At 39.2% G+C, this 26,735-nt stretch overlaps 1 protein-coding gene across 1 annotated transcript in view; it reads right to left on the bottom strand.

Moving 5' to 3' along the window:
• triob (trio Rho guanine nucleotide exchange factor b) overlaps positions 1-26,735 on the bottom strand; it is a 65,102-nt gene that overhangs the window by 17,308 nt on the left and 21,059 nt on the right. Inside the window, 23 exon segments of the mRNA XM_053327433.1 lie at positions 3,656-3,908; positions 6,751-6,850; positions 7,194-7,333; positions 8,389-8,490; positions 9,565-9,755; positions 10,107-10,218; positions 10,412-10,504; positions 10,784-10,873; positions 11,160-11,229; positions 11,472-11,581; positions 11,837-11,903; positions 12,738-12,853; positions 13,251-13,445; positions 13,817-13,939; positions 15,206-15,321; positions 15,511-15,625; positions 15,808-15,957; positions 16,246-16,338; positions 16,442-16,540; positions 17,610-17,729; positions 19,562-19,728; positions 21,276-21,471; positions 25,991-26,165. Coding sequence (XP_053183408.1) covers positions 3,656-3,908; positions 6,751-6,850; positions 7,194-7,333; positions 8,389-8,490; positions 9,565-9,755; positions 10,107-10,218; positions 10,412-10,504; positions 10,784-10,873; positions 11,160-11,229; positions 11,472-11,581; positions 11,837-11,903; positions 12,738-12,853; positions 13,251-13,445; positions 13,817-13,939; positions 15,206-15,321; positions 15,511-15,625; positions 15,808-15,957; positions 16,246-16,338; positions 16,442-16,540; positions 17,610-17,729; positions 19,562-19,728; positions 21,276-21,471; positions 25,991-26,165 — 2,993 coding nt within the window.

Genomic DNA, 26,735 nt, shown 5'->3' with positions numbered 1-26,735 from the left:
GTGAGGTGAACAAACAACACCTAACTGCTATACTAGAACAACTTGCACCTGTCATTTGTCTGTTTCTCTTTCCAGCCTTTAAGAAAATGCATGAAAAAATTGATTAAAAGGCAATTTCATTTCTGCATGACAAGCAAATATTCCAATTCATGAATATGCTACAATCTCCATATCAAACTCTGGTGCTGAATACAAAACATCATAAGTCTTAATTCAAGATAAATCTACTCCAATACAGAAATACTGCATATAATATACAGTATATCAAGAATATGTCCGTCTGTATGTCCTACCCATTATGTTGTTACCTACCCAGGTCCAGCAGCCAGAACTTGCAGTTGTCAGAGTGTCCTCCCTGTGCTGACTCCATGGAGCAAAACGGGTTGAGAGACACTAAAGACTCGATACCACGGGCCATGTCTGTCAAATATCTATCCTCAGAAGGAGTTGCAATGATCCCTCACAGCATCTCCACACGTACAATAACAGGCTTTAAATTCCTACACAAAACCTAAAAAAAATCCTTGTTTTTGAAATGACTTAAAAAGGTCAGCAGTCACTACATTGATGTAATTCTAGAAAGAGAAAGTGTGCAGTCCAGTGTGAGGAAAAAGAAAAAGTCAAATGCAGCATTAGAGAGTAAGATGTTTTCTCTCTTTCCCTGTATGTATCTTCTTCCCTCCCTCCCTCATGAGTGGGTTGCTGTGAGGATATTGGGCAAGCCTCCACCGTGCTTCTCCTGTTCCAAGGGGACGTCTGGAAACATGCAGCACATCTACCGTATTACCCTTTGTAGATGCACCCACTCAGTTTGTGTGGGCGGGTGCATATTTTACAGCCATTAGGATGCATACAAGTTGTGCAGTATGCTTGGAGCAAATATAGATTTGGTTATGAAATCCAACAGAAGTGAAGAGCAGAATGCTGAAAAAAGCACTGAGAAAAAAAAATCTGTCATGTTTGGTTGTTGGTTATGAATTTCATCACACAGATTTCAGTTCGCTGCTCCAGAATTCAACTCATTGGCAGGTCAAGAGCCTGAGTTTTGTAACTGCTACTATATATATTTAACACTTGACTCTATTTTCCTATCATCCTCACTTCTTCTGACAATGTGCAGTTGAGAGCAGTTATTCAGGCTGGATGCACAAAGATCTCCCTGTTAAACTGTGAGTGTGTGCTCTCTTTTAGCCAGTCTCCCTAGGCTCTAAACACACTCCTTCCTGTAAGAACACGCATGCACATAACATTGGCATGCACATACTCTCTGCCCCTTAAACACTTCTTTTATCAATAACACTGTCATTAACTGTGCATGCTTTTGTATTTATTTCAGACTGAAAAGGCACTGAGAGTCAACCTGCATGAAAGGCACTGGGAGTCAGTCAACCAACCTATTTGGTACACAGGGGGAATTCCAGTAATCAAACTGAAAATGTGATTATGTAGATGAAAGTGATATAAACTTGATTAAACAGGAATGTGTAGGTTTGTACAGGTTTCAGTAGCAAGTTGTGCAACACAGGACTCGATATAACATTAACAGACAACCATCTGCTGACTTTAAACTTGCAGGCTCATTCCACTGTACGTGAGACACTCTTTCTTCTTCTTAGACATAGACATTGGCCCCCAACAGTCAATTATTCCCAGTTGTGAGAATGTGAGAATAGAAGAGAGCAGTACTCTAATCCCCAAAACCGTCACCCTTCCACAGCTTTGGACAAAGTGGTCTACATGGTTGGTCAGTAAACAGAAAGAGCTGCCAAAGAAGTAAAGACTTTTTTATGTTGCCTTTGTCTTCCTTTTCCTGAGAAACACCTTTTTTTTTTTGACTGCAGTAACCCCTGCAGTGAGAAGCTCCTTTTCATCACTCCCTGTGGCCACACAAACACACAGATACAAACAGTGGTTATGTGCAACTGAGGAACCAAGGAAAGTCAGATGAAAACAAGAGCCTCTGCCAGCAAAACAGAGATGAGTACAAGCGAAGCTGAAGTTGAAAGTATAAAATAAGCAGTTGGGAAATTCTCCCCTTATTCCTGTACTGTACTAGTAAATCAGTCAACTACTTCCCAAGTTGCTAGTTTCTGTATGCCTAGTCCAAGCATCCTATAATTTCATACACAAACACAGACTTTTCTCATAATGACTAAAAAGGGGCTGCTAACAAAACATTTGGATGTTTCAGTATATTACCATAGAAACAAGCAGTTACAGCACTCACCCACTCTTTCATATTACAGAGGGACCGACACAAGCAGAAACTTCTGTCAAGACATGACGACAGCAGCTCACAATAAACTCAGTGTCAAATGAGGGTCAGCTCTCTGTAAAGATCTCATCCCATTCATTTCATTTTATTATATTATATTTCTTCCTTGTTGTTAGGAAAAAAAATGTTCCTGGTTAGATGGTGACTTCCAGTTTTATTTGAAAATAAAACTACACAAAGATATATATGTGTGTGTGTGTGTGTGTTTGTGTGTGTGTCTGTATTACAGATCAAAACTGCATGAATGCCAAGCAGCCACCTGAACTAATTTCAAGGCCTTCGTCAGAGAACTTGAATTAAATACATGATCAGGGCTTTGCAGCTTTTCATGAAGCACAGTAGACAGATTCATTAATCAACTTTTCCTGTGAGTATGGAAGAATGGAGTGGAGCTGCTTTGCGAAATATTACTCTTATTAAGAAAAATAGTATTCCATATTAAGAAGTAACAAGTTATAACCCTTTATCAATATTCAGACTTGGGGGATGTTGTAAACTGAACACACATCTTTTGCTATTCTTTTTTTGTTCCGTCAGTATGGCCACATTTACTCTCCAAGTCGTTTCTTATTCTCACTTGTCCATCAAAATATATATCAGACTAATGAATGTATCTTGTGGGTATGTTTGAATATTAAAATTAAAATAATATGATGTTGGTAATTATGACGCGCTTCCAAGACTATATTTCTGGCAGGACATGATTGAGCAGTATTTCTGTTACTGTAACCAGAGGTGTGATATGACACACACATCCTGTGGAAAAAACCTTGGGAATCACATTATTGACTCGTCTTAATAAGACCCTTTGGGTGCTGCAACAGATGCAGTTTCTGACATCATATCCTCCAGTGCTACCCTCACAAGGCTGTTAAATATTTCATGTTTGTTACAATGGAAGGGGCATGCTGTTGCTTGTTTAAGACAAAATAAGGGGTTCTCACAGTAAGATGAACTGAGGATGTTAACAGTTCTGGGAATTCTTAGGTTTAAATTATTTCTAGACAATTAAAAGAGAGCTGTGCTTAAAGCGAGCCTTCTACAGTTGCATGGCAACATCTACAAATACATGTGAGTATTTCTCTCAGCAGCTGTTAATTGAAGGTTTTGCAAGTCCTATTCTATGTTTGCAAACAAGAAATGCATCCTTTTAGCTTTTCCTAATGTTTCAGGTATCTGTGTGTGCTTGGATGAGACAAATAACTGTTTAGTGGAATAAGAAGGTTATGTGGGTTACCATTGCTGTTTCTAAATGACAAGTACTTCTAATAAGCTTTTCATAATGTTCTGAAGTGTCCACACCTGCCTTTATGTGATTAAGATTTTCCAGTACACTTGACACTGTTTGATTGAAGATGAAGGGAAAAATCCTCCTCCTACCTTTGTGATTGAAGAGCCCCTCCATCTCTATGGAAGACCTGGAGTGAGCAATACAGAGCATGGAGCAGGGGACAATGCCCTCCTGAGCAGGAGAGCGGTCTGTGGTCCTGACCAGGCACCAATCTGGCTTGTCGTGGAGTCGCTCAAGAACTTCCACTGTCTGGCCCCGTCGCACCGTCAGCTCCCCACTGCTTCCACCATTACTGGCCAGGAAGTCATGGATTACCACTGTCAGCTCACAACCACCGGAAAGCTGAAATAGAAAGACACATTTTTATAGAAATCTGTAAAAACTTTATGTTGATCTGTGAACAAACACAAACATTTTCTATTTGTCTTTCATTTCCATAAAATTCAGTTACCATTACGGTTCCATACTGTAAATATGTATTATAGTAGGTATTTTAAGTTGATGGTATAGTAGGTATTATACGATTTCTTATATATATGATTCAATTGAATCAATGAGCAACTATTACCACAAATCACCCTTTCTTAACAGTGCACTCCATTAGCACTGTAAAGTACATGATAATGATTGGTGACTCATTCTAGCCGACTGAACAAAACGTCACTCTGACGGCTTCACTCTGATCATCTGAGCATCTATTAAAGGAAGGTAATAAGAAATAGCTGTAATTAGTCTTGTTGCTCACTGGTTTTTCGGAGGTATTTCTGTGCAATACATGACTGAAAATGCACATGTTATCAATGCTTCAATCTCTAACAGAAGCGTTCTGTACTGCCAAGTGAAAAATAGACTGCAACTTAATACCAGAGGGTGCATACATTTTTTTTTAAATATGAAAAATCAAAGCATATAGAGCACATTTTCGTAGTATTAAAATGAACTGGCTTGACTGAACACAATAAATGCAAATTAATATCATTAATGTTCAACATTGGGGAGCTAGTCCACTCTGATGTGCACAGCCAAGGACCTAATTCAATTTCATGTTTTAAGTCCTTAATTTTTCACTAATCACCAGCAGTTTGCAACTTGTGTTTATTATAAGAACATTTCATGTTAATGCACTCTTTATGGTAAAATTTTCCGAGACACGTTCATATAAAAAATTGTGAGTAATAAAACCTTAGATGATTTCAATCATCTTGTGTGCATTTATATTAAAAATGTAAAAGTGAATAAAACTTTTATACAGTACATGAAACATACAGTCTCTTTATTAGTCCTACATTTAATCATAGCCACATACATAACCAGCACATAGAAAACATTCACACATTTCAAGTTTTCAAAATGTTTACAGCTGTTTAAATTGCACATGTGTTCCTTATTTATAGGATTGCATGTGTCTTGTCCATTTCATAGCTGGAATAGACTGCATTACACATTTGCCGTCTGTGTAAATGTCACAATACTGTTGTCGTTTTTTATTTTATTTTAATTGCAACATACCCTTTGGTAGTGTGGTAAAGCCAGAGAGCTGAGAAGCTGAGCAACGGGATGTGAGATCCTGTCCTCCAGTCTCTCCATTGTTTTCCACTCCCTCATTGCGAGAAAAGTCCCAAAGCGCAAAAAGAAAATCTGATTGCAATCTGATTTCTACAATCCACTACAATTGTCCAATTAGATGCTTACTAGATAAGTATAAGCTGCCTAGAAGATAGTGAAATTTATTCAACTTTTTGTGAAATATTTCCCATGGGAAAAATGTCCTGGGTAATTAAAATCCTGATCCGTTGAAATATTCCGAGACGGGCAGAACAGTTGCTGCTGTGCGCTGTAATAGTCAACAGCACTCCTCTGTGGGTGCTCACAATCAGACTATTGAAGCTTAAATGACTCTCTGTTCTGTATCTCCTCCCCGGAGCGCAGTAGTTAATCCATCGTTGTCTTTAAACAGTTGTCTCCACAATTTAGTTCACTAATGTCCATTTATCAACAAAAACACTAGAGAAAATTAAAGAAAAATAAAAGTGATTGCTCGAATCTTTCTATCTTTGAAGCGAAGTGTGAGATTGATAGCGGTGATGACTTTAAACTGTGCTCTCCTGTCTGGCATACAGACGAGCATCCTCTGTGAAAAGAGCGTGGGAGGCTGAAGCTGCTGACACACAAGTCAGTCACTGAAGCAGACACACACTCTCTAACACAAACACACCACTGTCGCTGCCTCTTGAATGAGAGGTCTCACAGAGAAGGAAAGATAGAGGGATGCATTCAAAAAGTCAGGATGACATGCAAATGCTCATCTGCATGTGTTACTGTGTGTTCTGAATGTTTATGCATGGAGGATGTCCTAAACTGAGGGAAGAATTACTAATTAATTAAGGTCTTTGACATTTTTTACACAAATAGGTAAGTACACAAATATGCACATACGCACTCCCCACCTAACAATTTGGTTCTGTGTTACCTGAAGCAACCACAGAGCTGAGCTTTGTGGTAGCAGTTAACTGACCAGGAAGAGTAAACAGCTCAGTTACTTTCTGTCTAATTTTCTTATTTTCCTGATTACAGTTCAAGGCCAAATTGGGGATAGTCCAATACAAGTGTGAAAAATCTGACTCCATTTAAGAGTCCATCAGGTTGAGTTTATTATTAGTATGAAATAAAAGTATAGAATAGTTTTTTTTTCTGTGTGCTGATATGTGTGTGTTAGCTTTACAGTTGATCATACTGAGCGTAGGAGGACAGGCCTTCTGTGGTGCTATTACCAGATATAACTGTAGCCTGTTCCCAGAGAGTGAAGATCCTCTCTCTCACACACACACACACACACACACACACACACACACACACACACACACACACACACACACACACACTTGCGCTCACACACACACTTGCGCTCACACAGACACACACACTGCTTTAAAGATTTGTCAGGTGTCTTCTACACACAATCAAACACTCTCACAGGAAACAACTCATGTCACTGTGCTATGGGATGAGTATAGACTGACTGAACAAACTGAATAGTATGACACTTTAGAAGGATGAAAAAAACTACAGACAAGCTGTTTACTTTGTGCATCTGTACATCATCCTCCAGTGTTCTGGGGATGAAGAAATGCCTGGAGACTGTCAGTGAGTTTAATATTGTGTATATTTGTGTGTCTGTTCTTACCTTATCACTGTCCAGTGTGTTCTGGGAAGTGCGTGAGGCGATGGAGATGGTGTCTGGTTGGCTACTGGCATCTCCCTGGCTATCCAGCTCCTCTCCATCCCTGCAGGTAGACATTATCATTAGAGCTTATTATTACTATTATTATCAAATATCATTATGTGTTTTTAGATCTGTTACTGGAAATATTGGTTATTGAGTTGATACACTGTAACAGCCTGAATCCTGAGATTCTTTTTGCTCTGTGGTGTCACTATAATATTTCATTGGTGTGATTGTAAAGGTAGGCTGTGCCCGGCTGATGTGTGTAATCATTACAGGCAAATTAAATAACTAAATAACCGTAATATAACTGTAGATTTATTTCTAGGTTTTTGTGATGGCTATCATGATAACAGTTTCAAAAACATTAACAAAAATGTCAGATGAATGCACTGTAAGCTTACCGTCTGCCTTTATGTTTAGCTGTGGTGGCTTTCGGGATGTGAATGGGCTCCTTCAGAGCTCCACGCAGATGGACAGTTCTCTCCTGAATGACCTCCCGGATGTGTTTGATCCAATCCTGCTTGTTCTCAATACTAGAAGCCTGGAACAAGATAACAGTGTACACACGCTTGAGTCAAATGTGCTCGTTAGATTTAAAAGTTTTAATACGTATAACTGTTATGTCAGTACACATACAGTTCACAGTTCACATACAGACACACACATGAGATGAAATCAACAACAAGAGATGTTAACCACTAAAGAAAGATTCGCTTGGTTCACAGTATCAGGTCTAATTTAGCAATTATAGGTCTGTGTGACTCCATGTAAGTGCTTTGACCCCTGCAATCAAAGTACTTGAGTCACACGTCCTTATTTAGTAACAATCTGAAATGACGACAGTAGCATCTCTTAAGCTCCACTTAGGGTTCCAACAGAGGAATGATGGACAATTATTGTCAACCTCGTGTTTATTTACGTCACACGATTCGTAGTCACTGCATTTAGTATAAGACAGCTCGTTTGTGTCTTTGCTGCCTCCTTCACTTAGCAACTAGCAGCACCAAGGCTGCTGTGGCACCGTGTTACATAAGAAACAGATTTAGATGGTCATCAGAAGTTATGTAACGAGGCAGACAGCTGTAGAGTACATAAGAACATGTTTTAATACTTAAACTGGAATTAATATGTTTCTTTCTTTCTCTCTCTTTAACACAAACACCACACACAAATCTTGCATATAATATTCCTTCGGGCTCAGTGCAAGTTGCTTATGAGTTTATATTATGACCCATCAACTGCTATGCTAATGTTTCTGTGTGATGAGTGAATAAGTAGCAGAAAGTAACACTCCTCCCACCTACAGGAAGTGAACTTTCTTGGCTGAACAGAAGGTACTCTGTAGGATTTAGTGGGGGTGGACTAGGGACATGAAGTGAAGTAAACTCCTGTTTATGTGTATTAATTGAGGTGAAATCATACTGGGGGTCTATTTTACACTTAGTACAGTATCGGAAGCAAATATGTTAATATGGATACCTGTTTTAACTAATATATTGTAAAACTAATTTAACTAATATTCCAAAGAGAAACAAGCTGTAAATTCAAAAGTGCACTGTGCTTTTTTCTTCACTATAAACATGAAAATCTTGTTACCTTAAGGACGATCTTGTTGTCTGAGGTTGGGGTCCTGCCCACCCAGAGGGCAAACTTACAAGGATCGCCCTCCACATGTTCTGTCACTCCGAGCTCTGATGTCTGAGGGTATGAACAACACATCAACACACTTAGATACATGAACAGAAACTGATGCAATAAAAATTTATAACCCAACTAAAATAATGTTTAGTATGGCTTTTCCAGCGGATCCAACTCCACAATACAACCAATGACCCAACCATAATTTAACTTTTAACCTCGATTACGATTAATGAACGATTATCTCCACCCTTGATGAACACAATATTTTGTGACATTTTCGCACATGAGTATCTTTAGGGAGTGAAAATAATGATGTTTTAAGGTGTGACGCTGTGGTTAATGTCTAGTTTACTTGATTAGAACTATGTAAAGATCATGGTTTGGGTTAAAATGATCACTGGAGACAAGTTTTCAAATTCCTTAAAGATATGCAATCTTTATTATCATGGCAACAGTGAACACCACAATTAATTGACATGAGCAAGATTAGGTCGATTAGAGTTTCTAAATGTCGGTTTCGATTATTTTTCCAGCCCTAATTAATTGCCCAGCCCTAACCCAACCTCAACTGAATCGGGGTATATATTTTTTAGTCCACCTCTATCTGGGCCATGTCAAAATCACATTTCTTGGTCACGATTTTTATTGGACCTGATAAAATCTAACATGCTCCAAGAAATAGTTTAAGAATATGAATAGCACATGCTGCATCTTTAGTCAGGCAGCGGATAACAAATCAATGACATTAATGTGACATCATTATGTCAGACATTTGTGTTATTTAAACTGTCTTGCAGTTTTGTCACAAAATCGCCACACTGCCTACTTCTTTCCTAAAGTGGGTCAATTGCAGTAACTTTAACTATACATCTTTATAAACTACTAATGGTATTAAATGTGTGAAAATTATGCACATGTGTATGCACATAAATTAAATTTAGTAAAGAAATTAAATACATAAAGAATCATTTAGTTAAAGTAAACAAAAATCTGTGCTGTGCCCATGAATGTATTTGCATGTTTGCTACTAGCAATATAAACACAATAATAACCTCCCTCACTCAATTAGCACAGGCAATATATTCTAAAGAAACCATATAGTCTGAGAGCATTAAGCAGTACATTACTTACAAAGAGCTTGCTCTTGTAGAGGTACTTGCTGCGTCCATTAGAGTCTTTGACTTCTTTGCTGAAGACCAGGGACATCTCGAAAAGGAAGAGGTGACGGTCACGACCCTTACGAATCAGAGTCTTGGGATCCCAAACCTGGAAGGACTCCTGGAGAATCAGTTCTCCCTGGGAGTCAATGTTCCCATCAAACCCTGAGGTAGTGACGGGGGAGGAGTAAAAAGCCATTAGCTGTGTTTGATTGTATTGTATGTATGTATGTACAGTATGTACGAACATGCTTGTGGGTGGCAAAGGGAGACAAGTTGAATAAAGTTGCTGCTTACTCACAGCTGAGTAATTAGTGCTGAATGAGTGTTAGAAGTGGGTGACGTGATTTCATTTGCAAACACAAAGTAAAGTTCAATCAATGGCAACATCAGGTGAGAACAAACCCAGTATGAAGGTACACAGGTGATTAAAAACATAAATATGTAAGTTCAATAAATAGCAAATTTGTGTGTGTGTGTGTGTGTGTGTGTGTGTGTGTGTGTATGTGTACCCACCATCCAGCATTGAGAGGTGCATGGCATCATTGGCTCTCTTGGGGACACTCAGCATCACCTCAAGACCATCCTTGATCTCACCTTTTCCCTCCTCACAGCACGTCAACAACTCCTACAATAGAAACACACGCACACGCGCGCCGTGACAATTAAATAAATGACAGTAGTACATAACTCATTCTTAGGAACAATGATTTTGGAAACGGTCCTTTACGATGCACTATATGCATTTTGTTTGCCTCCAAAAAGGGAATTGTGCTACACAAGATTTCTTTTCTTTAACATTGTGTGAAGGAATGTTGTACCTTAAGAAGCAGCTGGTACTTTGTGATCCTCTGGACTGGTTTGATCAGATAAGAGGAGATGGAGTTGGCAAGACGATGCCTTTGCTGGATTTCCTGTAAAATTAAAACAAATAAATAAAACATTTTACACAAACCATGGTCTGCATGATTCTAAGTCATGTATTATAGAGGAAGACTATTAGAGCTCAAAGTACATTTTTCAACAGACAGTGTTAAACCGATGGATTTGTAGTGTGAATATTGTCAGTTGAATCAGTTTCCTCTATCTCTGCATCCTCTGCACCCAAGAAAGAGAGCATGGATTTCAAAATGTGAAAAAATCTCTCACCCTAAAACTAAAATGTCACACTTCTCGTGGTATTGGTTACTTACATCAAAATAGGATCCAGCATGCTCCAAGATGAGCTGTGTGGAATCTGGCTTGTTCTTACAGTAGTTCACGTACATCTGAAACTTATCAGCCTAGGAAGGAGAAATAAAATCAATCATTTACTCACAAGATTTGTCTCAGTATCAAGTATGATAAAGTGTTACAGGAAAAAATACACTTTCTACCATCTAAATAACACTGAACCAACAGTTAGCAGTAAAATAGTCCTTCAGAACACATTATGTCTGATAAGAGACACATTGTGTTTTGGTAATCAAGCTTAATATGGACCCAGTTACAAAGGAGGAAATTCTGATTAAAGTTTAATCATATGAATAAAAGCTGAAACATAAACGTCATAAAATGTAGATCTCTTACCCAGGTGACGAAACAATGGCCAACATCCTCTGGAAGCTGCTCATACTTCTCCAACTCCTTAAGGAAGATACTGAACAGAGACAGACACATTCAGAGGGAACGGTCACAGAAAATGAACAACAACTTTCTGTACTTATATTTACATTCAAATTCACTACTGAATGTAAAGGTAAATGCTGTAGTAGCAAAACAACTATTTAACAAATGAAACACAATCTTACTCAATGACAATTGAAATGTATTTTTGAACACTACATTAGCTGAAGTAGGTGATGAAGAAAACAGAAGGTTGCAGATCACTGCTTTACTGACTTGTGATGAAACTCATAGAGGTCTTGCATGTTCCCAAAGATGATGTGTTCCTTGTTGACAATACCAGGAGGAATCTCCTCTACACCACTGGTCATCTCCCACAAGTATGTCTAGACAAAAAACACACCGGAGCATGAATAATTAAATACACAGAAGCCATGAAAGAGCGTGTCATTGTCACATTACATATTTCTATTAATCAGGTACTTATTTTTGGTGCAACCGACTGAAATATTTTAAGAAAAAATGCAACCAATATGTGAAGTCATGTTCAGCCAATTTACTTCAAGTGATGAAATAATTACTTGTGTAAACATTTTAACATTTTATGAGGTGATTGAGTGTGTGTCTGATGCAGTACTTACATCCATACATTCTCGTAGGTCTCTGACATAGGCTTTCTCTGTTTGAATCAGTTCAGCCATAATAAATCTAAAAAGGACATGGACAGTGTGGTAAGAGACAATGACAAAAAACTAAAAACTGTGATGTATGTCTTCAACTAACGAAATGGTTCCCCAGAGGGGCACGCAGGTGGTCTTGTGGTTAGAGCACAAGCCACATACGCAGCCAACCCTGGTTCGAATCTCGGCCGGAAATCCTTTGCTGCATGTCACACCCCCCCTCTCTCCCATGTTTCCTGTCTGTCTATTGCTCAATTAAGGTGTCTATGCCAAAAAAAATCTTTAAAAAAAAAAAAAAGATTCCCCAAAGGAAATCAAAGACTAGAATTTATAAAACTAGACACAATTCCCTGATGGCTCACTTATGGTTTGGGAACATATGGACTATAATTTACAAGCTATTCATAGGTTACCCGCTGTATGAATTTCCCTCATAAACCATTTGAAACTCCTTCCTGCAGATATTATATACAGCATCAGCTGCACACTAAAACTTTGTATGAAAAATGCTCATAAGGCACATTACTGCACTGTGCTCTCTCACATGCACCATAAATTCTATCTTCATTTGTTTACATACTTGATTGGATTTGCAGATTTCAGTGTTTCAGACATGCTCACAACTCCACATTTTCCACTAACATTACAACAATATGAAATGAAAGTGGGGCCACAGCTATAAAATGGTAATCAGACAGAAAAAAAAAATGTTTTCATATGTTTACTGGAAATGACTGAATTATTCATCCAGGTAGATTCCCAGGCCTGTGAAGGAAACCTGTGATTAAACTCCTCTATTCACTGTTAAACATCAGGTGGCCACCAGGAGATTGTACATCAGGGAAATGTATGTTGTACTTACTCTTTTCTCCGCGCTGACTTCCTCTTCTCCTCATTGAGTTCATGAGCAGCGTCCCTCAATTTGACCTCTGAACCTGGGGCACTAGCTGGAATGATGTCCAGTTGGAGCTCTTTACTCTGAAAACACAGGAGACAGTGGCTATTATGTCAAGCGTAACATGCATGGTCGTCATTCACTAGTCAACACACTCATGTGTGATGTATTTGCTTTCTCTTAGCACCAGCTCATTAAAATGAACTGTTGGGAAATGGAGTTTGAATGGAAACACGCAGCGACTGAAGATAAGATTTGACAAACTGTAAAATACAAGCTGAGGATAGTTTGTAATTAAAGTCATGACATAACATGCTACATGATTTTATTTTGGTAACCTTTTATATGAGACTGACCAAAAGTTGTGTCTTTATTCCTAAAACCTCTGCCAGACTCAAGGTCTTCACTATCATCATACATCATGAATGTCTGTCACAACACATTGGAAGAATAGACCCAATATTAATGTAGAGCACTCACAGCTTTGTTGGAGTCAGAAGAAATGCCAAGCGCTGTTTCCAAACAGGTCCGGTATTTGTCCATGCGGAGAGAAAAGTCTCTGTAGCGCTTGTCCACTGAGGACACCCATTTCTTTATCTCCAGGGCATGGGCGTGGCCCTTGTCACAAAACCCATCCGCCAGCTGGATCAACAGCTTTACCCGTTCTTTGGTTTGCTATCAATAGAGAGACATTTAGGGAGGGGATAGAGAGAAAGGAGAGATGGCCACAGAGAGACAGTGCCAGTGGAGGAAAGGTAGATAAGAGCGAGACATAGGGAGAGAGAGATAGAGTTAGGAATCAGTGTGTTGCTTGATGGACACAATAGCTTGTTCTCTAACACAATAACAGTGACACAGCAAAGAGAAAACAGGACAATACCCTACCCTGGGAATGGGCCTCCCAGCAGAGCGCAGGAGTGTGCAAACATACACACAACGTAACACTACAAGCATAGCAGCAGGAGCAAAAATATGGACACACATTCTCTATCCTTCTCACCTTCTTATATACAATAATGGATCAATAAACAAACACAGACATGTACCTTAGCTGTTATCTGGAAGTCTTCATGCTCTTTCAGCAGCTCTTGTGTGTGGTGAATGCTGGAACCGGTGGATGTGTGTGTGGACAGGTAAAACTCCCCAGTGTCATGGATCCACTCCAGGGCCTAAAGAAACAACCAATCACAAGTTGGTTCATTTGCACTGCAGAGATTTTAATTGCACATAGTCTCTGTTAAATATCCACATTTGACAACTTGATACACTACCAGCTTATTGGAACTTTATCAAATTTTTGTTTCTAAAATTATGAAAATATTAAAGAATTATGTCTTTGCATTACGAGTTTACTATGCAGATAAAATCTGTTACCACCTATCAAATTGTTCCTCTATTCATACATTTCTAGTATTACATTTCCAAAGGGTCTACTTTGTTTCTATTCTTTACAATGTCTATGCACTTTGGAAATGGGCCTGCAGGTGACACCTTCCTGCCCAGCAGTGGCAGAACTGGTCCAGTCAAACTGTGAGACCAGAAAGCATTTGGACCCTAGGGATAAAACCTGGATTGCCCTAAAATAGCCATGTCCTAGAAACATCTATGATGTCCTCTGATTTTATTGGCTAAGCACGTTACTGTGTGCCTGCGCTGTTCTATCCAGATACCACAAGGAGGAGCCACTTGTCTTGTATTTAAACATCTTTTGAGCTGGCAGAAAAGGAATTGTTAAGTGCAACAGATTCTCACTTGTCTGATTTTACAGCAGTCAAAGTCATGGTAAAATAGCACACTCCCAAAGTCTGCTCAGTGTGTGGAGTGGAGAGATCAGCAGCTATTGAAAGGCAGTATTATCCAATAGTTTCTGTATCTTTGAACAATGACTGATCTGAGACCTTTTTGCTTGTGTTGCATCATGTGAACATGTATTTTTCTAAAATACTGAGATGCTTTACACACAAAATCTCAGTACTGACTAAAAATGTTCAGTACTGTCTGACGAGTGAAAATGATTGGTTGGAGACATATTTTTGGTAATACTATGTAATAATTGTAGTGTTTAAATATACTGGGCCACATAATGATAGCTGTCTGTGAGACTGTCATTGTTGCAAACGTCTGCCAGCTTACATCACTTCCAGTATATCTGACATGTATCATTACTAAGAAAACACAGAGTGCCTGTTTAACTAAAAAAGAGAGACAAAACAAGATTGAAGTTGCAGCTGTATGCTAACTCAGAAAAACCAACTTACTGTTTCAGTTCCAACAGGAACCAATCATCTACCAATGAAGAGGCTTTTTCTATTAACTCTGTGGAGTAGTGAACCAAATGACACAACGTAATGATTCACTTAACCCTGTGTTTAAGTTGTGCTCATTGTCAGTGCACATCTATACATATACAGACACACTCAAATATAAGCACACACCTGTTTGGCACTGCGTTCAAACACTACATACTGCTGGCACTGGTCCAGCCTCCGCTTCCTCATAGTCCAGAAGTGGAGCACTCTGTTCTCTCTCTGCAGCAGCTCATTCAAAATGTCTGATGAAACACAACAAGGGCACATAGAGACATTTTATTCAAACATATGTCATCACTGTACGGGAAAATACTGAACACCTGACCTGACACACAGTATTTCAGATGTGTAACAAGTAGGTAGTAAATTCTTCATGGCACTGGTTTGATAAAAATGCAAAAACAAAACAGATCACAGATTTGTCTACTTACTCTTAACCTGAGTCTCTGGAGCTTTGACGTGGGACAACATGCCGGGCATGTTGACACTATTCCTGTGCAAGTACTTCAAGAAGACATCAGCATTGCGCCTGGCCAATGTACAGGCCTGCACGTGTGCAGAGAGAAGACAGATCAGGTCACTTACATCTGACACATTAATTTGCATTTGATTGATTGATTTTACATGTAGTGCATGAGACAAAAAATGTTCACTGTTAAAAATGAGCTAAAAAAAACCCAAACATGTAAATTCCTCTGAGGATTGAACATGTATTTGCTTATTCTCACCTTGAGGAAAGCCTCTTTCTGCTCCAGGTGTTTGCTAATCATGGGAGTGACGTGGTCTGACTCACTGTTGGGGCCCAGTTTATCAGCACCACCACACCAGTCCTCTTCTCTCTTATACTCCTGCTCCAGGCTTTCCAACACACTGCACACCTGAAACATAGATACAATACATTAAACCACTACAACACTGACCTTCTCCTGCACCATACTTTTATGCAAATTGCAAATCCTTGAGCGCAATATCTGAAACCATTCTTTGATATTGCAGGTCTACTGATATTCAAAAAGGAAAGTGCATTTCCCCTATTCAATTATGATCATTTTCACTCATACTCACTTGCGATGGAGATTATCTAATGCACTTTAACACCTGTCTGAATAAGTAGACATGTGAGTGCTTCACCACCCACTGCTATACACATACACACTGAATAGTACCTGTTCCGAAGTCTTGTAGAAGGCCACAGAAGCATTAACCAACTTGAGTCTGTCCTCCATCTTCAGCATTAGCTGCTGCCAGTGGTCTGCCACCTTCACATCAAATGGAAAAAAGTCAGTTTACCATTTACAGCTTAAAGAAAAGCAAAAAATATAAATATTTTCCTTGAAAGATAAAATTGGAAGAGTGCAATACCTTTTCTGCACAGTCTCTAATCATATCCATGTCGTAGTGGTTAGCCTGGAGCAAGGCCTCAGCCTTCTGCTGTACCTGCAGCGCACTCTGATGGGTTTTCTACATGGGGGATGAGGGTGATATAAAAAAACAATGAACTGCAAGAGTTACATGAGCTATATCACAATGATTGCTTTGAAAATACGATCCCAGCTTCTTGTTGGCCCTGCAGGGCAGTTTGGTTTGGAGAGGAGGACTGGGGAGCAACAGTGGAAAGGCTAAATAAATAAATGTAGTGTCTGATTGTGGCTGTGTCATAAAGATTGTCCTGGAGTGAGAATTCTGAAGAGGAAATTAGCGTGAAAATAGCGTGCTCCTTTCTGGACTCGGATCACTTGAGGGAAGGAAAACAGAAGGAGATAAAGGAAGAATGAAGGATTTCCTGCCATCTTTGAAAATGCTGGTGCAGAAAAATATCTAATGTCGGCAGCACCTGCAGGGTACAGTTAAGGAGAACATTCCCATATCACTTGCTCTGTTCTCACCATCCTGGGCTTATTATCAGGTTATCAAACCCAGTATCAGGTTGCAAATAAGGTTAAGGGATGCATGTTACAATCCTAGTCTCACATAAGCAATTATCATAAACAGAGCTTTTCCTTGTGCATCATTGTGCATGTGTGTTTGTGTGTGCATGTGTGTGTGCGTGTGTGTGTGTGAGAGCTCTGTAGAAGAAGGTGAGGCACAGGCCTGCATTAAAATGAGCCAGGCTCGAAAGAGTTCAAAGAAAATACGTCCTGCATAATCAGTGGAGAGAAAGAAATAAAGAAGCAGAGAGAGAAAAATGAAACAGACAGACGTATTAGTTATTCATAATTCCATTTCATGTGTGACTTGTGATGGGTGTGACAGGCAGTGCAGAGTGATATGAACCTTAGAAGAGTCTTAGAAAGGCAAAAGGTTGAAGGATGAAGGGCAAGAGTGGAACATAAATAGATGAAGACAAATATGATGACAGGGAAGGAGAATGAAAAATGGGATTAAGATATAACTGAACAAAAAGAAAAAAAAACGTGAAAAATACACATTCTATGGCACAAAGCATGTGGACATCTACATGTTGCTTCCCATTCCTCTACAGCGGCAACAACATGAGAATTATGAATGATGTTGTTTTTTTCCCTTTTACCTCTATTGCATGTTGAAATTGTTCATGTTCTTTCTGCAGCTGCTCAGCCTCTTGTAACGAGCTGGCTGTGATCAGACCAGCGTTCAGCATGGACTCGCCATTACGGATCCAACCCAGCACCTACGACACACACAACACACACACACACACACACACACACACACACACACACACACACACACACAAAACAAAGAGCTTTTCCTTTTACTGTTCAATCTTTATCTGGGAGTACACTTCTTTTCATAATTTATATTATGGAAACATTGTGTATGACATTTTATATAATTAAAAAGTAAATCCCATCATTTCTCACTTTTTTCAACCCCCCTTTGTTCTTTTCTTCCAATCTTTGTTCCCTCTCCACTTCTATCAGCTCTTAAATTTCTCTGTCTGTGTGCCCCACCTCTCTCTCTTTATCCGTCTCTTTTCATATTTTCTTCATTGCTTCTTCAACCCTGACACCATTTCATTCCCTTGCATCCTCACACTGTTCCCGTGTTGATCCCTTGACTCTCTTCAAATCTCCCCCTTCACACATTTCCCTGCTCTATCTTTTCACCCCTCTGTAGCAAATCTCTCCCCACCCACATTTGCTCATAGCTTTCTTGGCTTAGTTATAGCCAGAGGGTATGTTAAACACACTCTGTCCAAGACACCTATCTGTCTCTGACTCAGCATGCACACCTGCTGTGTGGGTGACAGACAGAACTGCAACTGAAGCTTGGCTTAAAAGTGATGACGCAACACAACTTTGACTCTATTTTTCCTAATTTTTCATTGCACTTGCTAGGTTGCGAGGTGGGACAGGTATGACTGTTAGCTGCTGAAAATCAGAGGAAAGCATGCGGTTATGACGTAATCCTAATATTGCCACATAATAAGATAAGAAATAAAAAGAAACAGAAAGCCACCGCTCGAGAAAATTCTAATTTATAAATTTCTATTAGCTGCTCAGGCTAGGCAGGTCCAGAGCAGTGCATCTATAGCACTGCTTATCTGTGGGTTGATGAGTAAAAATAACAGCAACACCATACGAGCATAACACAATCATCATACTGTCCGATCTGTTCAATCAATGTGATGCCAGCGCATCTTCTGAAATGTTTTGCTGCAGTACTTTGGGTGTAATTTTGGTTATTTTAGTCTCAATTTCATGTGTGTCACCACTCCGTTCGCTTTTATAAGTTCTAGTGCAAGATGAAGCATGAAGCCTGTTGTTATACAGCTGAATCACTATGATAACAGGCCTAGTTATAAAAATTGCCACTAGGTTTGTTTTTGTTTTGCTCTGAAAAATCAGTTTATCTACATTTCAAAAACCACACATTTTCTTGTTGTGATTGTATTCAACTATTGAATGAATATTGAGAAGGACTCGCTAGTTGACAGGCTCTGCACTGACACAACACTCCCAATCATGTCAAATTCTGTCTGGTTTATTTGTCTTCTTTACGTATGAATTTAGATGCAGGCAGATAGACAGATAGAGATTGTTGACAGAGGACAAGATGAGTCATTAAACCATGGTCATGTACAGACAGAACATACTGTAGCCTTTCAGCACTTCAACATGCTCTGCTGTAACATCATGGTATGCTGTAGAAATACACTGTCAGGATGTCTTTCCACACATCAGTTTGAACTCAGTCTTAAAAGGGAAAAAAAGTGTGTTTATTTCTTACATGCAGCACTTCTCTTAACACTAAATGCATCTGCTGTTATTCATCTTTGTAATATTAAAATGTGCTAAAAGTTCCCTCAATGTTTAATCTGACCTGAGTAAAGTAGAAACAGAGAATAACATGGATTAGTCTTTCATAACTAAAAAGCTTTGCTCTTTTGTATCTTGTTTTTTTGAGTGCTTTTAAAAAATCCAATCACAGCTTCAGCGTTGTATTGCCGTCTGTCCTCGTTAACACCCTCTTGTCCTTTTCTTCCTCTAGTGTGTGTACCTGTTTGACTTCAGCCTGTAGATGCCTTAATTGGACACACTGCTCCAGATGTCTCCTGTGCTGCTCTGCCGCCAGGTCCAACTCTTGCTGCTTCTCGTGTAGAAACTCGAGCAGATCCTGGACCCGCGTGGCCATGTCCACATCTCTGTCACATAAAAGCTCCACACCTGCACAACATGCAAATGAACATTTAGTTACACCATCAATAACAATATATCTTTCATAAACAGTTTTTCTCCTTTTTGACTCTTTGATATTCACTCGGTCATCAATTTGATGGTATTGAGATGGGTAAGTGTCTATGGATGTTTTCAGCTATTTGCACACATTTCCACATACTCTACTTGAAAGTACAGGTAAGGGTACGTAGCAGCCAATAACGTAATGATTTTTAGGGAAAATGGAAACAGCTGGATGACTATAGATTCCATTTATTCAACATTCCTTTGACTGAAAACAGTTTTCAATATTAAAATCATAAAATCATGTAGACAGTGCAATGCTGATCTCATGAAAGGTTATGTCTGAAAGCAAAACTTTCATTAATTTCTTTAGCATTGGTGTAATCTTTACTCACATTTTAATACTACGTTCCATAGCAACATTATGCACTAGTTGTGATGCTAGCTACATAGCTGGCTCTGGTAAATAATTATTGTCCCAAGACACAGATGTAGCATTTGCATATCTGCTATCATCAGAATTTGATAATACTAGATATTGCAATTGAAACTATATTATATACTGTGACAATCTTTGAAACATTACAACATGACCACACAAAAGGCGCAGTCCATTCTAAAATATTCCTCTTAAAGGTGTAGTAAGCGATAATAATCCAATACATTTTTTGTCAAAATCTCTCCTCACTATCCGCTAGCTGTCCCTTCTAAGTGTGCGCTGAAAAAAAAGTCTGGTCTCAATCATAGACTGTATAGGTCTCAACAGTCTGGTCTCAATCTGAGATTCAGCGTGCCAACACAACAATGCTAAAGCCAATCAGAGACAGGGAGCGTTCATGGTCAGACAGAGGGGGGAGGGGAGGTTATGTAGTGATGCAGTCTGAGCAGAAACGTCTGGTACACACATAGTGGAGAGGAGAAAGTTAGACGAACAAAACATATAAAAGAGACTTTGACCAGACAAGGACCCGCGGAAACATCGGTGTGGTTTGCTAATTGCGGAGGGACCGGCGGAGAAACCGACGGAGACCAGGCAGAGGAACAGACGGAGACCCGGCGGAGGACCGGAGAGTGATGGCGGACACTGATCTGGCGGACAGGTGAGTAACATCAGCTCTGCTTCACATACACTGTAACGTTACCTGCTGACATTCAGCTCACTGTCTAGTTAGTCAGGATGTTGTTGTTGTTGTGATGTTAGCTGTCAAGTAGCAGAGTTGTTACTACAGCTGTTTGACGCTCTGCACGTTAACTTCGCAGCTAACGTTAGCAGCATGCTAACGTAACCTACAACGTAGCTGCTGTTGCTCGCTGTGTATCTGGTGTTTGTTCACTGCTTTCAAAATGTTTACAGTCATGAAGACATATAAACACAGGTTTGCTATCACAAGGGGGGTGGGGTTGTTTTGGTTTTCACTCAAATATCAACAACCTTTCTCCTCGTTTTCCCCCACTTCGCTTACTATACCTTGAACTATCATAGTACTATACCCTAAAAAATACTTAATGTGTTTGTCTATTCCATTACTCACCAGATGCCTGGACCTCTGTGACATACTGCAGCAGCTCCTGCCCCTGGTGGATGACGTCGAAGGTGAGGTTGTTCATTGTAAGCGCCTTGTCTGCATGATGCTGTAGCCTCTGCTCCGCCAGTGTCAGGTCCTCAGTGTCAAAGTCACTCATCTGCTGGGACAGTTCCTCGTTCCATGACTCCAGATCTGAGATGATCTGAGAGAGGAAAGGAGGATTTAAAGAGTTGCATTAAATCAAGAAAAAATATTTTGCTTGTGTTTTTGTTTTCAATGGAGGAAAATATAAAGACGATATGAAATTATATGTGATAAAGGACTTAATTCAAACACAAAATGTAAAGGTTTTATGGTAAATGTCTCATAATTTTGAGATGATAAATTACACTGCAAGTAAATATTTTCACCAGCAACATTAAAAGTAAAAAAAAGCACAGCAATTTCAATATCCATATAATTTTTAATACATTTTTGATACCAAGTCAGACAGTTTAATAACCCAACACCTAGCTGTCTGCCATAATAAGGCATAACATATTACACTGGTGATGCACGGCTGGTAAAGCAGATGCACTGAGATGTCGACACTTGTCTTGGACTGCCCACGCACACTGAATCATGATACCAGGGGCACCTTGATCCTGGCACCATCCAGCTCTGTCTCTCAGGGTTTGTTTTGGTGGTGTTGTCTTTTCTTTTTTTTTTTGAAAACTAACTCAAGAGGTCTAGACTGCACTTAGTTTAAGAATTTACACACCTATTGCTGCAGGGCATAATTGAGTTACCGTAAATCTTCCAATTATGGCCAAACCAAGACCTTTATTTACTGCAAATAAAGAGAGACCAAAGTCTTTACTTGAGACAGACTGTTAGTAGAAACAGTCCTTTACTTCTAATTTCTGCTAATTTCTGCTGTTTTCTGATCTACTGTAGTTTGACGTGTTCCAGTAGTTCAGGGAGCATAACTCTAGATTCAAGAGGAGATTAGCAAGTGAAGTGTTTTTGTTAATTGGCAGAGGATTATATGGTAATAGGTCTATAGTACATGTCCCAGTAATACCAATTTGTTCTGTGTGTGGTAATCTCTGGCTTTGCTTTATTTTTTGACGACTGAGATTTATGGACATTGAATTGTACAACAGAGTAAGGTCATATGTTAGTGTCGGGTTTGAGCTGTCAAGAATGGCATTTACACTACTGTAGGCATAACATGATTCATGACAGACAAAACTGATCTGATTTCAACATTCATGCAACTTTCGGCATTCAGGTTTAAAGTTCCTTCAAAGGTTTGACCCTCGTGTCTATCAGCCCAACATTCAGCTGTTCTGTAACCTTATAAACTAATGCAGAGAATGTGTCAATTTGAAATGTGTGGTTACCATACCCTGGCAAATAGACACCTCTGAGAATTACATGTAAGCAATGAGAATATGTCAAGCAGGAGCTCATAACTGCGGTAAAACCTGATCTGTGTGTATAAATGAAAATGAGATGCTTTGGCAGCTGTCCTCTTTCATTCATGACAACTTGTGTCTTAGAGGATCTCAAACAATGATGAAAATGAAGTGAGTGGATTGCAGAAAAGGTAAGTCCAATAAGTTTTAAAGTGGGACAGAAAGAGAAAAGGTTAACAGTGACACAAAAAGTCAAAGAGATGCAGAAAGGCAGAGAAGAATGTGGATGTTTGCATGTTTGTAAGCTTGTGTGACTAAGATAAGATCAGAGCAGCAATGGTTGAATAAAAAGATTCCTAAGGTGAAACAGTGTATCTGTATGAGAATATGATACTCGCAGGCCATGCCATTTTAAATTTCCTCTATCACTCAGGTAGCCAATGTCTCCAGGCTAAAACCGATCCAATCCAGTTGAAGTATAACACATGAGTGCTACAAATAGAGGCTTGAATCAAAATGCAGCTACAGTATATATTAATACAATTTGGCAAAGACTGGTGCTGCATTTTAGCAAGAGCAATTTACTGCGGTATGATTATATTATTCGTCACCATCGGGCAGATTTCCCACTGCTCCTAACAGTTAGGTACTCGTAAATGGAAATCACAAATTGTACTGGAAATAAAGTAATGCACTTCCATTTGTGAACACCATGAAAAACAATTTATGATCTACTTCTCTGTCTCTTGTGTGCTCAGATTTCTCTACTAACATGAGGCTTAAAACTTTCCTCAAAGATTAAAAGCTGAAACATCAAATGCTAATGCAGTGCATGCTTGTGCATGTAGCCACCGTGTGACCAGTCACAAAAAATTCTCATGGACATCCACATATTTAGATACAAAATGTCTCTGTAAAGCAGGTATCTGTATTGAACCATCTGTTTCTCCTTCTCAATTCATTATATGTATTGTGTTTGAACCAAGTCAGCAAGAAGATGGAACCAAAACCAATAACTTGGGATCATCTATATATATGCCTCAAATCTCTTTGTGAAAGACTGTTGTTGCTCAGGCTGCACCTATTCTTCTTCACTGAACTATATACAGCTTCTTTCCACATATTCAGCTCACACAGTACGTGATCTGCCAAGCTCTACGTAAACAAGGGTCGTCTGAGGACTGACTTCACAAATGTGGATTCAGACAAACCTTGGACGCTGAAGATCTTTTCTAAGCAGCAACATTGATAGCAAAGCAACTCCCTTGTCTTGATTCATTACAAATCCACCATTTAAGCTTTTTTATCCAGTATCTAAAACCATAAATAGACTACAATACAGAAAAGTCTGCTTTAATACTAAAAAAGGTTTTGAGTGTACCTTCCCAGTATTTTTATACAAAAAGTAAGATAAACCTCTTCTGCAATACAAAGCACTATTCTCTCCATGTAGCAGAGTGTTTGCCTTATGACAATGTACTGTAGGAATTTGGATTCACACAAACTCTCGCTATAACATCTCCTCCACATACAGACTTGACTTTCTTGGCTAGCACACAGAGTAATCTTATCAAGTTATTTCATTGTAGGATAATATAATACCCTTTACTACCCTTTCTAACCAATTACCATTATTTCACAAATCTGGCAACAAAATAGAAACTTACCAAGCACTCATTGGCACTCTGCTCTCCTCTCCTCTTACAGTTGAGTAAAATGCCCTCTGTATGCAAAAAGACCATCTCCCTCTGCTACCAGCACTGTAAAAACAAACTAATAGGGGATATAAACCACCTCCAAGTCTCCTTTTTCTCATAAGTGTGTAGAGATACAGAGCGTATCATCACAAACCTCTATGAGAAGGTGTATGTCTCACCTCACCCCATGCCCTCACCTCAGACACACACCCCCATTCAAGCCAGAAGGGAGTGTCCTAATGAATGTGCATATATGTGTGTGTGTGTGTGTGGGCAGGGACTCGAGGGGACTAAATGCCTCTACCTCCACCCATCTTCATGATCCAGCAGTGTGTCATATTAATCCTGTGTGTGTGTGTGTGTGTGTGTGTGTGTGTGTGTGTGTGTGTGTGTGTGTGTGTGTGTGTGTGTGTGTTCGTTCAACATGAGTGATCATCAGATTCACCACCATTCCCTGACGTGACATGCAGAGCTAATATGAGACAGACTTATCTTTTCTTTTGGACTTAACAACACAGACACACCAGCCTTGAAACCAACCACAAAACTTCTATTAGCACACAGTGGTGCAGACTTCATTCAGGGGCAGGAATGCAATACAAAACCATATACTTCCACATTAGGTACAATGATTAGTTAATACTTTAATGTGGTTGCTAATGTTCCAGATATTTGATGGAAACATAATAATGATTACACAATTCTCTGTTCATTAACGGAAACAAAAGGCGCTTTGCCCAAATAACTATGCCTGAAAACATCTTCCAAAATCCAATTTGGAAAACATTATAACATGTAACTTTACTGAATATTCTCATTGATTTTGTGCATTACAGTCAACACAATGAAATGTAATAAACTCATACATTTACTCCAGAGCAGAAGAAGTAACAAATATTGTTCTCCCATCTCATTAATGATGCAATTAATATAGAAAACCATTTCCCTACACACACTTCAATTCATGCTCCACAGGCTCATCATGTCTGCCACAATTACTTTCCACAACATTTCTTTTCATTCACATTATCCCCATGAATGTAAGCCATCACTATATTTCTGCTTCTAAAATGAGTGTAATTCATCCATCAACATGGTATGGCCAAACAAATCTGACTTGACGGCCATGATAAACATCATGAGAAACACAAAAATACATATTTTAAAAGCGCAGTTATCATATCCGAGCACCAGCTGAGAAAAGCATTAAATCTCACAGTGGGATATTGAGGAATTAGATGATTCAATGCAGCCAGTTGCTGGTTGGGGAGGGGGAAACTGTGGCATGTTGATGAGATGCATCAAGTGGAACTAAATACTTTTTTAATATAGTACATGTGAGAGTATTGCTGTATACTGGGCTGAATCACCCTTTATGGTGTAATGGTTCATCAGCTCAGAGTCACAGTCATTTTGGGTTTCCAGTGTGTCCCTGTAATTGATCTTTTTGTACTTAAATGCTTAAATAAATCCTAGCTACTTTGAAAAAACAAACAAACACAAAAAAAGAGAGTTAATCTGGTAGATTCAACGCCTTCTGACTCTTTCTGTCTTTCTCACTTTAACTTTTGCCTACGCAGGATAGAGCAGCTATAAATATTCATCATACACTGAGCATACTCACGTCAATGGCGTCCCTCTCAAAGATGCGGAGCTGGAGAAAGAGCTCCAGTTTGATCTTTCTTTCCTGGAACAGCTCCTCCATCTGGCCCTGGGCCTCGTCCAGCTGCTGCAGCACACTTTCGATGTGAGCCATGGAGCTGTTGTGGGGAGTCTTGTTGCTCGAGATGGCAGAGTCTCTGTACACAGAGGTCAAACACAGATAGAGATAGATACAGAGATTTAATTTAGAGGTAAAGCATATTTGTGGAGACAACCTTTAGGAAGTTAAAAACTGAAAAAGATTTTTTGAATAATTTACTCCTTCTGCTTTGCCAAGTTTACTTGATCTGTTAAAAAAAAATCCTTCTATTTTATGCCATAGCTACGGTATTAAGCAACGAGTTAGTTCATATATAGATAGATAATACTTTATTGTCAGACAGGTGTGACATTTTTCAAAGGTTAGCAGTAAATTATTATTCTGGCAGTAAATATACAGTGTGTCAGTAAATAAATGCTGCAGCTTCTCAAGACCAAGCAATGTCATTGTCTGTTGTTCCCTCAACTGCTGGAAAAGTAAAGGGGGTTAGTCTCAAATTTAGTGACGATGGGTTACCATTTAAGGTGAACCAGATATTCTCATTTTAGTTACAATCTCAGCTACTCATAAACAAAGAACAGAGATGGCCTTGGGCGCTGCAGTCTTTAGCATATTTAGGAGTTTTTCCTGTATTTTGGAATACAGGAATTTATTGTTTTCCTCACTC

Source organism: Scomber japonicus, chromosome 10, assembly GCF_027409825.1.
Source record: "Scomber japonicus isolate fScoJap1 chromosome 10, fScoJap1.pri, whole genome shotgun sequence".
In the NCBI taxonomy this organism is placed as follows: Eukaryota; Metazoa; Chordata; class Actinopteri; order Scombriformes; family Scombridae; genus Scomber; species Scomber japonicus.
Note: the sequence above shows the minus strand (reverse complement) of the source record. Positions and strands in the feature narration are given on the sequence as shown.